Genomic DNA, 16,642 nt, shown 5'->3' on the forward strand with positions numbered 1-16,642 from the left:
CACACAGGGACGAAAAAATAAACTGACCCTTCACTATGAGTGACAAAGCACAGGTCCATGCACCATCCTCTTATCCTTCTGTTTCACATGCGAACTATCTGTGATTTGCATTATGACATTTAGTGGTCATTATATATCAGATCTAAGGTCAAAGCTTAGAATAGAAAGATACAGCATGTTTGCTGGAGTAGGTCTTTAGGACAGCTTCCAATGTACTTTACAGCCTCATAATCCCTAGTTACTTTGTTGCACATCAATAACGAACATAGCTGATCTACGAAGTTCTCGTCAAATCACACTGTGATGCATTGTGAGCTTGTAGATCAGCTATTTGAGTGTATTATGACATGCTCAGTATACTAGGGACACTAAAACAATACAGCCTGGGGCTGTCTTTCAGCAGAACCTGTGAGATTCACAGGAGCTTGCAAAGTTAGGTCATTCATCACAATCCATGCATGCAGCACACACACAGACGGGCACGCACACACACACACACGCGCGCGCACACACACGCGCGCACACACACACACGCGCACACACACACACACACACACACACACACACACACACACACACACACACGCACGCACACACACACACGCACGCACACGCACACACAGTCTCTGAGGAACAAACCATACTAGAGGTGACACTGGTTAAAAAGTAACCTACAGTAAACCAATTCAAGTATGTTGAAAACAGATTAGTCCATCAACATATTGAGCTTTAATGGAAAAGATTCAATAAAGTCTCCAGTGGGGAGGCTTTAAGTGTCTACTTCATCATACACGTCGTCCTACCTGTTTTTACAGACAGTGGAGGAACATTTGCGGTGGGAGCTCTCTGGCACCATGTCAATAGGATACACAGGCAATGCACACAAAGGGTTGTGCTGGGGGGAAATAATAACAAGGGTATGAATATCTGATTGTGTATTCTTAAGATACATTTTGACTGTTTCCTAATTTCTAATGTAGAATCTGAACAAACTGTGGTAAAACAAAATTAAAAAAATGCATAAATACTCCAAATATAAGATAAACAAAAGTGAGAAAATAATGGCATTGTAAAATACCTGGCTTCGGTCTCGTTTTCCAATAGCAGGCAGCCAAAAGCTACAGGGGAGATAATCAAAGCTGAATTAGTGAATGCAAAATGATGATGGAAACAGATGGACAAGTGTGATCATATCCTCCAATGACTCCATGCTTCACCAGAGTGGATTATTGTGACGCCGTGGCACCTTGGGGCCCAGCCATCTAGAAGAGGGTCTGTGTGTGTCTGTGCAAAAAATAACAAATAGCACCCTCTGCTGTTTGTTTCCTTTGAACTTGCCTCTGGGGGCAGGCCTCAAGAGAATGTGTATAACAGGATGTTGGCCCGTTTGGCCCGCCCTCAGCCCTCCACTTCCTGTGGTGTGCCTGTGTTTTCATTCCCACTATAAACAATGTCTACATGTTCTGAATGGCCCTGCTGACAGATTAAAATTCAATAGCGCAGCACGGAATCTGTTCTTGAGAGATTAGTCTGAGACTCTGTTTGACTGTCTGGTCTGCGGCTAATCTGCCGTAATGAACAGTGCCAAATTCCTCCTGCATGCTGCCAGCAAGGAAGTAAATCTCAGAATTTATTTTCCTGTGAATATCTTTCACATTTTTTTGAAGGGTCTCAGATCCCAGATCCACCATCCCTCTATAAGCAAGACTGACATGATCATCAATAGTAATACAATGTCCTCAACATTAGAGATCCAAAATAATAATAATAATTATTATTTAAACTGGAACCGCCCACCCTGAGAAGCACTGAGAAGAATTGTAGGAGTTAAGGCATGTTTCCACAGATACATATTGTGAAAACAATATTTTTTACACAGCTGTGAAAATAGCTGATCCACGCCTCATTCTTATATTATTTGACAATTTGGCCAATGTTTGACAGGTTTTTTTTGTATAGTTTGTTGTCAACATGACGCAGTAATGATCTGTTTTCATTTCATTTCTTCTTTCTTTTTTTGTCAGGTGAAACCTGACTAACAACAGCTCATGAAATGTAGAAGTAGTCATTGGTTCAACAGTATTGGTTACTCAGGTCACATGACCAAGAAACAGGTAACAGGAAGCAGGTAACAGAAATCTTTACAGACACCCAATGTTATGTAACAAAATCTTATGATTGAGACCGGCCAGTTGAGAGGAGCGAACAAAAGCAATCTGAATAAAAAAGGCATCTTACTCTCTCTGGTAAGGATCTTGAGAGAAACGCTTCAATCTCTCCACAAACACTGGCATACTGTTGTCCTGTTCAAAAACAAAATGCAGTTACATTATACAACCCATTACTTATACAATACAAGCTATTGATTACGTATGAGACAAAATGATAAACTGGTGTAAACGTTATTATTATTATTATTATAAACCTTGCTGGGAAGCCTCTGTCTGCCTTTTCTGACACAGCGTGCAGCGACACCAGGCAGACGGTTCAGGCGGGCATGATACCCTATGAAAGAACACGCACACACACGCACAGGCACAGGCACACACACACACACACACACACACACACACACACACACACACACACACACACTTAGGTTTCCTGTGATGAAAAACAAGTCAATGAGAATTTTGTGCACGACGTAAAGTAACTCATCACCTCTCTGAGAGGGACGTGCAGGCTGCAGGAAGGTGGGCGACGGACGTTTGTCCTCCAGGGAAAGTTGGCTGTCTGAGTCCCAGCTGGTCAGGAGACCGGGGACCCCCTTAACCCCCCCACAGTCCCCCTCAAAGAACCAGTCGCTCTGCTCATCATCACCTGTAGAGAGAGAGAGAGAGACAGAGAGAGAGAGAGAGAGAGAGCAAGGTTATATGATATGAGACTAGATGTAGTCTGGGAATTGGGATATCGGAATTTTGTGATAGTCTCTTACTGGTTTTAATCACTTAAGCCATATTTATTTTTATGTAATTATAGTGAATATATACGATCTACAAGCTCACATGTTGGATTGTGACACGTTGTGAGCTTTACAGTTGATATATTTCCGCTATTTAACGATACGATCGTCACAATACGACATCATCATTACAATATCGATATCAACATTATGACATTGGATGTTTGTCCATATCCCAGTAGTATCCACCCATTACCACATTAGCAGTGCAGAAGGCAGATGTTTGAACGCTGTACTATGAGCCTATACGGAAGGCCTCTCCTCCTCCCCCGACACGCTGCACAGCAGAGCTGTCAGTCAGCTGAGCACATAAAGGAACCATGCCTCTCTCAGTCAAGGTGTAGTGACAACTGTTAAATCAAGAGGCCGCCAGGCCCCCTCCAATACCTAATGAGATTAGCAAAGGCTTCGCCGCTCATTAACACCACATGACAACGTCTTATTAGAGTCGCCTGGATGCCCAGCAACCGTCCACCCACGCCATGGTTGTACCAAAACCGCTCTCTGTCGCCCCGGCATCCCCGAAACGTAGATATACGTACACTCACCTTTCTGGCAGTATACGTCGTTAAATCTCCTGTGTTCATTTCATGTACATTTCTGCATTCTCAGAGTTACGAATACAACCTTCAGAATCTGAATTCCTTTTAATGTTCGCACGTGCGAGGAATTAGCCCATAGTTATTTATTTATTTTTCAATGGATCATTGCTATTGGTCACACGTCTATCTGGGTTTTATAAATATTTAACAAATTTAACGTATTAGAGATTCTGACTAAAACTATAACTTCTTTACACAGGTTATTATTACCCTTATTATTTTTATTATTTTGACAAACAAGGTTTCATGTCCACACAAACACTCTCCAATAAATAAATAAAAATAGTAAGGTTACATTTTATTTCCATTTTTGCTCCGATGAAACCTAACTAATGAAAGCTCATGAAATGTAAGCGATCTAGTCATCCTAGTTTAATCTTTACAATAACAAGTTATGTCAAAGTCATGTAAGACAACGTGAATACCTTGTCGTCCCTCATCGGTGGTATATAGGCCAGGATCACTGCTGCATATACTGCTAGTTTCCCTGTAAGAGAAAAACACAGACATAATCATTTAATCATTATTGAATCCTATATAATAACCAATAGACATGTAAGCTAGTGGTTTTCAAACTTTTTGTGACCAAGGCACACCAGTGGGCAAGTGAAAATCTCATGGAACACATGTACTGTATCTAATGCCATAATGCCCTTTATCACATGACCAAAATATGGACACCAGGTTTTGGACACCATAATTGGATTGGATTGGGTGGATTGGATTTGATTTAGATTTATTTATTAGATCCCCATTAGCTTGCTGCATACACGACAGCAGCTACTCTTCCTGGGCACAAATTACAGATATATTAAATTAAAAGAACAGTCGAATATATTGTCACAAAATCCCAAGGCACACATTTTGAGAACCACTGCTCTGTCAGAGGTTCCCAGATCTTTCCATGCCAAGGTACTAAAACACTAAAACAGCCATAGCCTCTGGCTGCAGCCCTCCTATTGCCAAAGGCCTATTTCTTGTTCTCCCTCTCTCTCCAATTGGCCCCACTGGCGCCCAGTGGTGGCCCCACATTCGACCCCACATAGCGTGGACTCGCAAAGAACTCAGTTTTGGTTTCCAAGTGGTTTCTTGGGTCACGCCATCACGTTTGTGCATTTTAAATGTCAACAATGCGAATCAAGACTTCACAAGCCCACAGAAACACCGCCATTCGACCATGTAAACATCCCAGAAGACAAATAATGAGTTAGAGGTCGACATAAATGCAAAATGACACAAAAAGACAGAGCTCAGCCTCGTTTCCACGGCAAACACACAAAGGCACGGGGAAGGACTCTGATGGAAGCCACTGAGTGACATGCACAATCTAATTGAATATCCTCTGCTGTCAGCTCCAATCTAATCTGGCCTGCGTTGTGGAGGATGACAGGAGAGGAGCCCCCCCCCCCGCCCACACACACACACACACACACACACACACACACACACACACACACACACACACACACATACACACACACACAGAGGAGACCCACACACACACACACACACACCACTGGATAAAGTAGAGACAGACCCATATATCGGTTTGGCCATATATCGGCCATTACTTGACGTTTTGGATTATATCGGTATCGGCAAATATGCTGCCACTTTCAATCTGGCATGCCTGTTTTGGGCATGTACTTATGAGAACATTTTTATTTGAATAGGGCTTAAGTGACTTAGTGGTTAATATAATTATTTGCGCTAATGTATTATTATTATTAGTAGTAGTAGCTACGAGTAGTAGCTACGAGCTTGTAGATCTGCTATTTTTGAAAAAATTGAAGAACCACTGACATAGAAACATAGCTTTTTCAGAAAACTGTCAGGATGTAGAAGACACTTTTAGAATCTGATCTCAGGTCAAAATGGGTTAACAAATATCTGTCAGTCGGTGATCTAGGACTCTCCAAAATCGGGATCGGCCCAAAAAAATGTGGCATCGGTCGGGCTCTAGGCTATAGCATCTGCTGCTGCTGCCTGGGTTGCTCCATGGCTGCCCCTCTCCACAGTACACCCCCAGGCCCCCCCCCCCCCCCCCCCCCCCCCCCCCTTCACCTCCCGGACAGGCCTGCTGGGTCTCGCTGCTTCTGTCACACCTTGAACTGGGGTTCCAGACACTCCAAGGTCATAGAGACCTGGAAGGAGAGCGCTGATGTTGATAGTGGCTGTTTCTCTGTTTTTAACCACAAGCCTTACTGTATCTCCAACATAATATGTATAAATTTGGGATGGATATATATATATATATATATATATATATATATATTAGAATACACACGCACGTCGCACACACATAAAGCCTCGAATAGGGATGTCAGGGTTAATGACATTTTGTAATCAAAACGAAAGAAAGAAATTGCATGTACTACAGTGCATAGACTTTTGCAAGTACACACATTTCTAACTTCTAACTTATGAAATGATGTTCTTGTTTAAATCCATGTTGGAACGTCATCAGTGCAGGCAGCGAACTTCAGACATTTTCCAATCCTTTCACAGAAAGCCTGCAAGCTCAGGCAACAGCAAGCAGCCATTATTTCTAAGTCCTTCAGGAGCGTGTTTGCCGCTGGGAGAGCCCGACGCTCTTGACTGCCTTGCATTTTGCTTTGCTGTGGATCAGCGCTGACCTTGGTCTACGGCGCGGGAGCGGCTGGCGGGGTCAGAGACACGCTGATATGGTGTTTTGCCATATTGCGGAGGCGTGCCTCGATGACGACGGCGTGAGACTAGCGGCCATCCAGGCCGTGTGTCTCCTCTCCAGCCAGATGGTACGGCATCATCTCCCCTCACACACCCTACGAGCAGATGTGAGAGGGACCAGGCCTCTCTGGGGAACCTCGGAAGACGTCTGGTCGAGCCAAGCGGTCCTGGAACACCCCCCCCCCTCTCTCTCTTTCTCTCCAGACTCCCATTCCCCAGGCCCCTGCTCAGCTGTGCCAAATCCCTGGACACATGGGTCAACATCTGGAGCACACAGCTCCCTGCGCAACATCAGCAGAGGACAGACACAACCACACGCACGCTCTGTAAGAATAACTTTAATGGACCTTTTGATTGTCTGCTCATTCCACAACCTTTCTACCGCTGTCCTCGACTAAGGAAATTCTAATCGGTTTGTTGATGAAATCACCATTTCTGTAAAATAGTGTTGGCTGCATACTAGTGCATACCAGCATACTCGGTTTGGTGAAGTTGAGCAATGAACATTCTAACTACACTACACAAGAGATTTACAAGAGATGTGCATGGAATAAAACATAAATAAAATGAGGACTGCCCTAAACACTTCCTGCTACTGTCTCTCTCACTCTCGCACAAGTGCACAGCCAATTCCAGAGTGCTAATGTAACTGTAAAAAAACAATCTCTCTCTGTGTGTGTGTGTGTGTGTGTGTGTGTGTGTGTGTGTGCGTGCGTGCCACTGTGGTGGTAATAAAAGCTAACCAAGGACCCGTCACCCTATGCTATCATTTCAATAAGGCGCTGACTTCTGAAATCTGAGACCCCGTCAAAACAACGCTACAATGATTAACAACTTGTCATTCCACCATTTGCTCCGTTGAAAAATGTGTTTGCTTCTTATAGAAGGGATTTTGTGCAAAGTTTGAAAAGGAATCACAGGTATAAACAATTAATTAGAGCCGCCTATTAAGTATTTATCCGTATTAAAGGTGTAATGTGATGCTGTGTCGCTTGGAGCAGCCCAAGGCCGACGTGAGACCGTTTCCATTAAGTACTGCCTAATTAATGTCATGAATAATTGATGTAGCCATTTTTCTTGGGACCAACAGAAACACCTCTTCTCTTTCTTCTACAATGACCTTTGTCAAGTAAAGTTGACACGTGGAAGTTGGCTTTTGTTGCTTGTACAGATATAAGCATGTGGGCATGGCTGGTCGTGTTTGTGTACGCATATACAGTAATTAAAACGCATGCCAAAACACTCTCACCCCCCCACCCCCGTAGAAAAATAAACAAGGCAACTAACTTATTGAGCATTAGGCGCCATAATAACAACTAAGTCTTAATTAGCTAATACGCCACAAGTCCATGGTGCAACAGAGACAAGGGCAGAAATAAGAAGTGCATTCCAGTGTTTTGAGGCTGAACGAATCGATTCCCCACACAGCCCCGTTGTCTCAATACAAGCCAGAGAGGTGAAGCAAAAACATAGTAGCCAGATGAGCACTAATCATTAGGATATAATCCCCAGCTCCTGGGAGAGGCAGACCAGTTTGCACAGAGATTATGGGCCAGCAACCATTTATTGAGCCCGGGCTCATTCTGCAGAGGAATAAAGAAAAATCATGAGACGAGGGGCTGGGAGGGTGGGGTGTAGGGGGGGCAAAGCACTGATAACAATGGATCTGTGGGCTCTTCAAACAAGCCACCCCAACCCAAATCCATGCCCTCTTCCATGGGCGTCTGATTATAAGGTTATCCCACCCTCCCTGAGCTGCAGTAATTGGATTAGTCTCAGAGATTTATGAAAATGAACTTCGGCAAATGGAGCACACAGCTTTACCAAAAAACTATTCAAGAGTTAAAAAGAAAATACAAATTACAGAGTGATGGAGCTTGGCGTGTGAGAAAAGCATGTACAATGACATTGCTTTTGTTTTAAGCGGCTGCGGTCCGCCGTCGAGAACATTTCCAGTAAGCACCGCCACCCATCTGAGGACAGAGGCTGTGCCGGGGAGAGTGTCTCCCCACAGGTGAGGCCTGCTGGCTGGGCCAGCCTGGACGCCAGGTGGGCTCCCTGCCAGCAGACCGGTCCAGGGCAGGTCTAATCAAGGGTGTGGACCCCAGCTGGAGCTGCCAACATCTGCTCCCCCATAATGCACTTGGGTGGCTAAAGGCTAAAGCTCCGTGTGCACATAGGGAATGACCTTGAGGGACGGGACATTTGCTTAATTTACAGTATAAGCAAATGAAAATAGCTGATCTACAATAACAACTCATCGTATACCGAGCTTGTACACATCGCCTAATTTTGGCACGTACCACCGCCGTGCGATGAAGTGTAAAGGTCTTTACAAGACCAGACGCATTATGCACAAAGAAAGGTTAACTGAATAAATGGAGCCGAAAGCCGATCAGAATGGTTCATAATAAACATCAACGGTTGTTGTGTGACTCTCTGGGTCTAAATACTGTTGTTGTACCGCTGTCAAATGCTCATCACTGCCACCATTCCTCCATATCCTTTGGCCCCCCATCAGGATTTGGCCATTGGATTGTTGGGCCCTCAGTACCGCGGGTGGCAGTCTACCGTGCAGCAATCAAGAGTGTTGTATGGCGCGAGCGAGAAATGATTGACAGCGTGCCACAGTGTTCCCATTTATTTCTTCTCCGGAGCTGTTTTCTGTCACAACGGCTATTGATTTTTCCATAAAGTAAGAAAACAAGTACCGTTAAGAGGCCAACGGAGGTCAGCACAAATTAAACCAGAAGATGTAAAGCCCTCTGTCTACCACATTATTGGTTACCACACACGTCTTCTCTTCAGACAGTTTCTTTATTTATATATATGGGTCGGCAGATAATGAGATCATCAAAAGGGGGAATACCCAGTGGAGGAGCGCTGGCAGGAGCAACCGACCACACCACTAGCTCACACCAACAGCCCTGCGTTGTGTAACCACATACAGCAATAGAGACAGACCATTATATGGGTTTTTCCCATATAGTAGGGCCTATCGGCCATTATTTGACCTTTTTGCTTCTGTTTACCACTTTCAACCTGGTGTCCCTATTTTGGCCAACATTTTTCAAAAGTAGGAGAAAATAGCACACATTGTGAGCTTGTACATCAGCTATTTCTGAGTATTATATATATATCATTGAAACACTTTAATCAAATGTGTTTTTCAAATAGATTAAAATTGATTTCGTTATTTTTTAGAAACTACCAGTCAAAACATCAGAAATAAGTGGGCTATGTCTCCAAAATCGTGATCAGAATCGGATACAAAGATCTGGCATTAGTCAGATCAGTCATGAATCAGTATGAACCACGTAAGTTTCAGCCCATCCTCTCTATTGTAATATTAATTAACACCATCATAATGCTAAAGGGGATGTAAGTGATATGTTTTTGTAAAGAATAAAATAAAAATACATTTCTGCTACTTTTGATCTTTTCATCACTTCCAATTTCACTTGTTTATCCTGTGTATCCTGTTCATACAGGTTCTCTCTCCTGATTGGATATAATCGCCATCCTGACCTGGAAATGATTTTTCTGTTTACTGAAAAGCTGGAGAGGTTGGGAGACCACTGTTACTGAAACAACATTTTATAGAAATTGCTATTGGAATATAGTGCTATTTTAACACTTATTAAGAAACCATAATACCACTTACATCGCTGTTAACACCATCATATCCGTTTCACCTTCGGCTGTCAGTTGCAGCAATTAACCAAGTAGAATTACACGCAAAGGGTGCCTGGTGGGTCGAGGGTTTTAAACCGACCACAGTCTTGTCTCTCATGTTTCCCCTCTCTCTCTCTGCCCTTGGTTTGTTACCTCTACACTGCTATCTAAAATAAAGCAAAGAAATGCCAAAAATAAATCTTAAAAAAAGAAGAAAAAAAAAAAGAGGGTGCACTGCTGGGACAGGCAGAGCTTTAATTACCTGAGTGATTTCCCTCCCCCTAAAAAAGGAATTAATTTAAAAAACAATCAATACCACACCTAGTCACTTATTTATTTGTGACAATATTTCTGGAGAGAGTATAATGAGCTGGCTCCTGCCCCGAGGCAAGACTATCAAAGATCCCTCCCTGGTGATCATTTCAACCACAGAAGATGAGGATGAAGGGAGCATATCATTCATTTTTAATGTCAACTCAATACTTTAAAGTGGAGAGGCATGATTGTGATACTTTTTTCTTTTTTTGGTTTAGATGAGGACACAGTGAATATTGACAACTAGCTAGATGAAGACAGGCAGCGTAGATCATCTTAAATGTCGCCTTGTTTAATTGGTTCTGTCTGATAGTAGTTATGCCTGTGACTTTTATATCATGGGTTTAACTGCCTTAGTAACTTTCCATTTAAAGGGTAAATGGGCTTTTAGGATTTTGTGCACAACTTCGAGCCTGACATTAATTCTGTCTCTAAAAACAATGGCAAGGTTAAACTTTGTTTTGTTGCTACATTGCCAAAGGAACGTAGCCATTAGTTTGAAAACAGAAATATTTATCGTACATGGTAAAGTTTACATGAAAAATAGTTTTCAGCGCTCTGCCTAGCTGTATGCTCTTGAATCACATTCTTAGTGTACTGTACAGTAGGCCTATGTTACGGTAAAACAGGAAATGTGCAAAGTTTTCCACATTTTCCTAAATGTACCATGATACTAGTGTATACGTACTGTATATAGACCTAACTTGGTGATAGAAATGCACAAAATTCACCACCATATTCACACAGTGGCAATGTTGCTCCTGCATACAGTACTATCAGTAAGCAACATGTCAGCAGCAGTGTGAATAATATGGTCAATAAAAGGTTAAGTTAGCAGCACACATTACCCTTCAGACATGTTCTCATCGGAGGCATCTCGCTGTTCCTTGGCCTCCAGTGAGATCTTATCCTTCCAGCAGCACTCCTTTGCCATCAGCCCAGCTCCATCAGGCTGTCTGTCCACTACTCCCACCCAGTGACCGGACGACCCTTTCTTCAACCGCGACAGCCGTTGCTTCGTGGACTCCTTGTCCTGCTCGCCATCCGCTCCAGAGACCGTTAACTGCTGTCGCAGCCTGACCGTCACATCCGAGGTCATGCGTTTGACCTTGCGGCGCCTACGCAGTGGCCTTCCCGGGGTGTTCTCGGTGAAGGAGTCCGACTCCGGCCAGGAGTGCTGCTTGGGCCCCGCGGAGCCGCCGGAGAAGGAGGGCCACCGGCCGCCGGTCACGATCATGTCGTCAGAATCGCTGAAGTTGGCGGCGGAGGCGGTGACGGTCGACGGGGCCAGGGTGCCGCCGTACTCCCTGCGGTCTTTAGCGTTGACCTCGTCGAAGCTGGACTCCGAGGCCTCGCTCAGGCAGCGTCCTTGCTCCAGGGCATGATGGAACGAGGTGTCACAGCGACGCTTGCGGCCTCGGCGGCGGCGGATTTGCCTCCGTTGCTGCAACGGGCTCAGCACCATCTCCTCCCAGAGCTCCCCCAGTTTGGCCTGCTCTGAGGTCTGTTCCAGGGCTGACACCAGGTCCTGCACAAGCTCATCCATCATGGTGCTGTGCATGGGGGAAAACACACAACTAGCCACTTTAAAGTAAACCCAACACCGGGGGTAACATCCGCCCCCAAAATAGCCGTACTACAAGCTCACAACGTCACGTTGTGACATGTTGTAAGCTTGTAGATTGGCTATTTTCGGGTAGATTTGGTGTAGCATAGAGCCATAGACCAACTCAGGTCAGTTTACTAAGTATTTATGGATGGATGGATGGATGGATTTTATTTTGTCATTGGACACAAGTGTACAACGAAATTAATCTGTTGGCATCAATCCAAATGCAATACAAAGAAATGGTCATATAGTACTGCAATAGTTGTTAGTATTGGCAAGAGTAAAAACAGTAGGAAAAAAACATGAGTTTCAAATATAGTCCTACTTCTGCCATGTTGGGGACCAAACTACGCCAATCAGACTGTTCAGACAAATTGAAACACCTGTGTTGGTGTAGGTCAGGACATCATTTGAAACTCATAAATTGAGGGTTTAAGTAGCAAGCATAGAGGCACAATTACGTGACTGATGGGAACAACAAGAAATAAAATGAACAAATATCTTCTAATCTGCTAGGGCTAAGCAAATATCACAATGTTTATTTGACCAAATACCTCAATGTCGATATTGTGGATGCTTTCACAAAATATTTACACAATGAGATAAATATAATAACTAATAAGTGAATAAAGGCAAATAATAAACAGCTAGAACAGTCAGTAAGTTCACTACTGTAATGCAGCCTTTTAAACGAGGAAAACATAACAAATACATTAAATATTACAATATAACAAATCAGGTAATTGTGGATGTATGCGTGCACATCTTAGAGTATATATTTCATTTTCTATATATAGATATATAACTCTATGGTGCACATGTTCCGGCCTTAGCCTTACAGTGTAAAACAAATTGATGAGAAAATTTGTTCACAAAAAACAAAAGAAAGAAAACGACATAACTATACGATATACAAAGCCCTAGACTAGACGCCATCTAGTCTCATATCATGATATTGATTAGATATAATATCTATCCATGCCCAGACCTAGATTAAAGTTGGTCCTATCCTATTAAATTCAAGAAGATTGCTGGTTTGCTTGTGGCACTATAGCCACTAGCTGACATACGATGACAATGACACCAACAATGACATAACCAGCAGCCCACACACACAGTGAATGCTGCTGACATGTAAACAAGATGGATATAGCTGCCTGCAGGAGAAGCAGCCATAGCATAGAACTAGGACTATATGGCTACGATATGTTCTGGCACAATGATCAACAAAGCTTCGTTAAATACGACGTGCATAAAAGCTGCACATCTTCGTTTTGAGTGTATTTACGCTGAACGACTCACGAGTCACGACACATAATTATGCAACGACGAGTGATCCTCATCCACACACTACAACGCGATCAAATTAATAATAGCTGTCGCTGTCCGTCTGCCGCATCCTTTGTTACATAATAACGCCAACCAAGCACGGGGAGACAAGGATACATAATTATAACAGTCGCATTTACATTTCTCCTGCAGTAACACTTCACAGAGGTTGTTGTTGTGTGTTATTACACCGCGTTTTGACGTGATAACGGTGTCGCGTACGAGCGATCATAATGTTATGTAACAGTAAAGCGATGTGTGGTTGTGGTTGTTGTTGTTGTTGTTGTGTTTCCACTCACCAGCAGCGCAGATCAACATCCAGCTTGTTTTGTTTTCACAGCTGCTGTGACGAGTCGCACTTCCGCCTTACTGCTGTCAATCCGATGAAGTCATATCCGGTCACTTTTCTTTTCTTTAACTCCAACAACTAAACCTGCCAGCGACAGATGAATGGATACTGGATAGGTGAGCACCATGAATACCGGAGAACTCGCCAGTTTACCAAGTCATCGCGGCGAAAACTCACCGATGTTATAGTTTATTTCCAAGTGATGAAATTATTGATTGATTGATTGATTGATTGATTGATTGATTGATTGATTGATTGATTAACAGTTTGCAGAATTACAGTACATTTCAAGCACAAACTCAATACAAAGACTGTAAACTGTGAGTGGACGACCCAATTAAGCATTACACTTGTTTACAAGAGGGTCCACCTTGTTCAATTCATCAAAACATTTAGAGACGTACAAATAGACACTTCTATAAAGAACAGAACAGGAATTGAATCGTCATAAGGGAGGGAAAAAGGGAAAAGAAACATATACAGTGAGGGGAAAAAGGGGTGGGCGGTGGGGGGGATTCAGATTTTACGGGGGCGAGTTTCGAATTGCAGCCTTCCGTAGGTGCCCTTTGAGAGCGGTATTGAAGGAGTCAAGGGATTCGCATGTCTTAATGACTGTTGGTAGGGCGTTCCACATTTTGGTGGCATAGGAGCGAAAGAATTTAGTCCCTTGTTTGTGCCGAATCTGGGTTGTACATGGTTCGTTGCACTTCCTCTGGTGTTGTGGGTGTGGACTTCGTTAACATTAAGGAAGTATATCTAGACAGGTACATGGGTATCTTGGTGGTGTATCGAATCTTGTGGACCAGACCCATTGCAAGATGCTGTACTCTGTCGTCGACCCTAAGCCATTCCAGCCTGTCATAGTGGGCAGGGGTGAGGTGGGTTCGGGGGGTGAGGCCAAGTAGGAGCCTATTTTGTGCAATTAAATGGTCAGCTAGATGATGATAAAAAGGTGATTATGTGAATCCCAATGATAAGTAGGCCTACCATTTCAGGAATTGTTTACTAATGAATTACATTGTTTCGGATTTCGGAGGTACTTTGGCGTTTATACTTTTAGCATTCCTACTTTCTCTATAGTGTTAACTCTAAACAACTATCCTTTCAATATCCTCTCAATTCAATGTAATTTAAATGAAGGTGAAGTAAAACAAAAATGCACTAAATCGCAGCGAGTTGGTAAACTGGCGAGTTCTCCAGAGGGTGGGCAGTGGGCACTAGGGACATCCTGGCACCTATGTAAAATATTGTCCAAAATGTAAAAAGGAAAATTTAAATATGGTCTTAAAGGATCCTTTTGGACCTTTTATCGTCTACTCAGGCTTCTGTGAACACCCAAGGCAGTTTTTAAGTTGCTCAATTCAGTATTTAGATATTCATTCGCTGCCCCGCCCCTTTCCTATACAAACGCAAAAAGTTATATTAAAAAAACGGGCACCTCACGTATTAGGAGGGCAGTAGCCTGCAAGTAAAACAAAGCCTGTGGGAAGCATTCCATTTCGGGTTTATATGGTCTGGTCGGGAGCGGATGGTAACTTACATCTTGTTGTAGTCACTGATTTGTCCTCAGTCAGGAAACCACAAGCCGGAATTAGAAGTATTGGGTAGGACCTAAAATTATTTTGTGTAGTTCTTATTCCGGTTTCTTGCCTGATGACTACAAATCAGTGACTACAACATGACGAAAATTACCATCCGCTTATCCAGACCGGTTCACACAGTGATTCATTAACACAGACCAGGCTTTCCTCCAAACCTTCAGAAGTTCAGAAATGGTTAGGGTTAGTGTTGAAATGCCCAAAAATAAGGAGAAATTCAGGAAACATTTCAAATCAGGAGCCAAGAAGGAGATGGGTTAAAAAAAAGAGTGTTGGCAGGCATGGCTGCAGAAAGATATCCCATCAAAGGTTTAGCTTGTTTGTAAGCTTCTAAGTCTATACACACTAACACATCTAGGAAAGTTCTCTTTTTCTTTTTTTGCATTTTCAACTGAAAAATAATAACAAAATGTGATAGACTCAGAGCAAATGGCATGCATCAATCAACCTTTATTATTTTTTAAACAGCGATAATAACTCATTTTACATGCTACAAAAATTACAAATAGAAAACAAGAATAAAACAAAAAGTAATTGTCAACAAGCTTATCAAAAAGTCATCTTGTCCATAATGGGGGATATAGATAGACTATTATAAAGATAATAGTAACATTTTGTTAATTTTCTTTAAACAAAAATGCAAATCCATGTCCCAATTGTGATCAGTTGTAACTTGTAGCGCACACTATACTAATGCTGTCACGTCCACAGCCTTTTAAAACAATACTGACCTAATAAGTGTTTTATGATGTGTGACAAACTCCCAATAATGAAGGGTTGTCTCAACACTGGTGTGTGGTTGAATAAAGAGAAGGGGGAGAGAAAAAAAGTCATTTACCACTTCTTTCATCTCTCAGATGAAGGCAGACCAAATAATAAAAAAGGAAAGTCTGTGAAAATGAGTACAAAAGCCATTTAATCTCTCTCATCTTCCTCTTAATAACTGCAAATTTACCCTTGGGCCCATGGGAGCCAGGCCTCTCTGTGCTGCTGCCACCTTATCTGTCGCCTCCATATTTCAGCATGCTGAACGGCTCCCCTCAGTACCCAGCCCCCGGCCTCCTCTCACCGGGCCTGTGGGACAGCCGGGGCTCGAGAGTCCGCCATTGTTCTGGCCTGGGAGGCTGTCCGGGGAGACCACAGAGAACCGGAGAGTGGGAATATGAAGGGGGGAAAAAAACCTTCAGCCACTGCTTCATTAAGCAGAAGCCTTTCACAAGCAAACATATCAGAAACAGCCCCCTTTCAGAGGTTCAGAGGTAGTAATTAGCAATTTGGAAACCTTGCCCCCTCAGGATACGCGGTTTCAATTTAGTCAGCAGCTTTAGTTTCTTGGGCACTTAATATTCATTGTTTCTCCACTCTTCCCAATTTCTCGAAGTACATTGTCTAGTCTTTCACTGGTGATAAAGTGTTTTATCTGTCATGTAATTCTTCTTTTCAATGAGCCCCCCTGCAAGAGAAGTTAATTTTTATAAATAATTTTCTAAGGGA

At 43.0% G+C, this 16,642-nt stretch overlaps 1 protein-coding gene across 3 annotated transcripts in view; it reads right to left on the reverse strand.

Annotated features, from left to right (window-relative positions):
• Nucleotides 1-13,601, reverse strand: part of gpatch2 (G patch domain containing 2) — a 31,297-nt gene extending 17,696 nt beyond the window's left edge. For 2 of the 3 annotated variants that reach the window (XM_083792649.1, XM_083792648.1), the window contains exons 1-8: nt 13,501-13,601; nt 11,112-11,816; nt 3,990-4,051; nt 2,662-2,820; nt 2,426-2,505; nt 2,239-2,303; nt 1,079-1,118; nt 804-895 (exon numbers count right to left, since the gene is read on the reverse strand). In XM_083792649.1, the coding sequence (XP_083648775.1) occupies nt 804-895; nt 1,079-1,118; nt 2,239-2,303; nt 2,426-2,505; nt 2,662-2,820; nt 3,990-4,051; nt 11,112-11,812 (1,199 nt within the window). In that variant the 5' untranslated portion in view covers nt 11,813-11,816; nt 13,501-13,601. Of the gene's footprint in view, nt 1-803; nt 896-1,078; nt 1,119-2,238; nt 2,304-2,425; nt 2,506-2,661; nt 2,821-3,989; nt 4,052-11,111; nt 11,817-13,341; nt 13,435-13,500 lie in introns of those variants that run through there. The other variant, XM_083792650.1, reaches the window with a different exon arrangement.
• Between the last annotated feature and the right edge of the window lie 3,041 nt (nt 13,602-16,642).

Source organism: Protomyctophum parallelum, assembly GCF_964188405.1.
Source record: "Protomyctophum parallelum genome assembly, chromosome: 20".
Taxonomy (NCBI): Eukaryota; Metazoa; Chordata; class Actinopteri; order Myctophiformes; family Myctophidae; genus Protomyctophum; species Protomyctophum parallelum.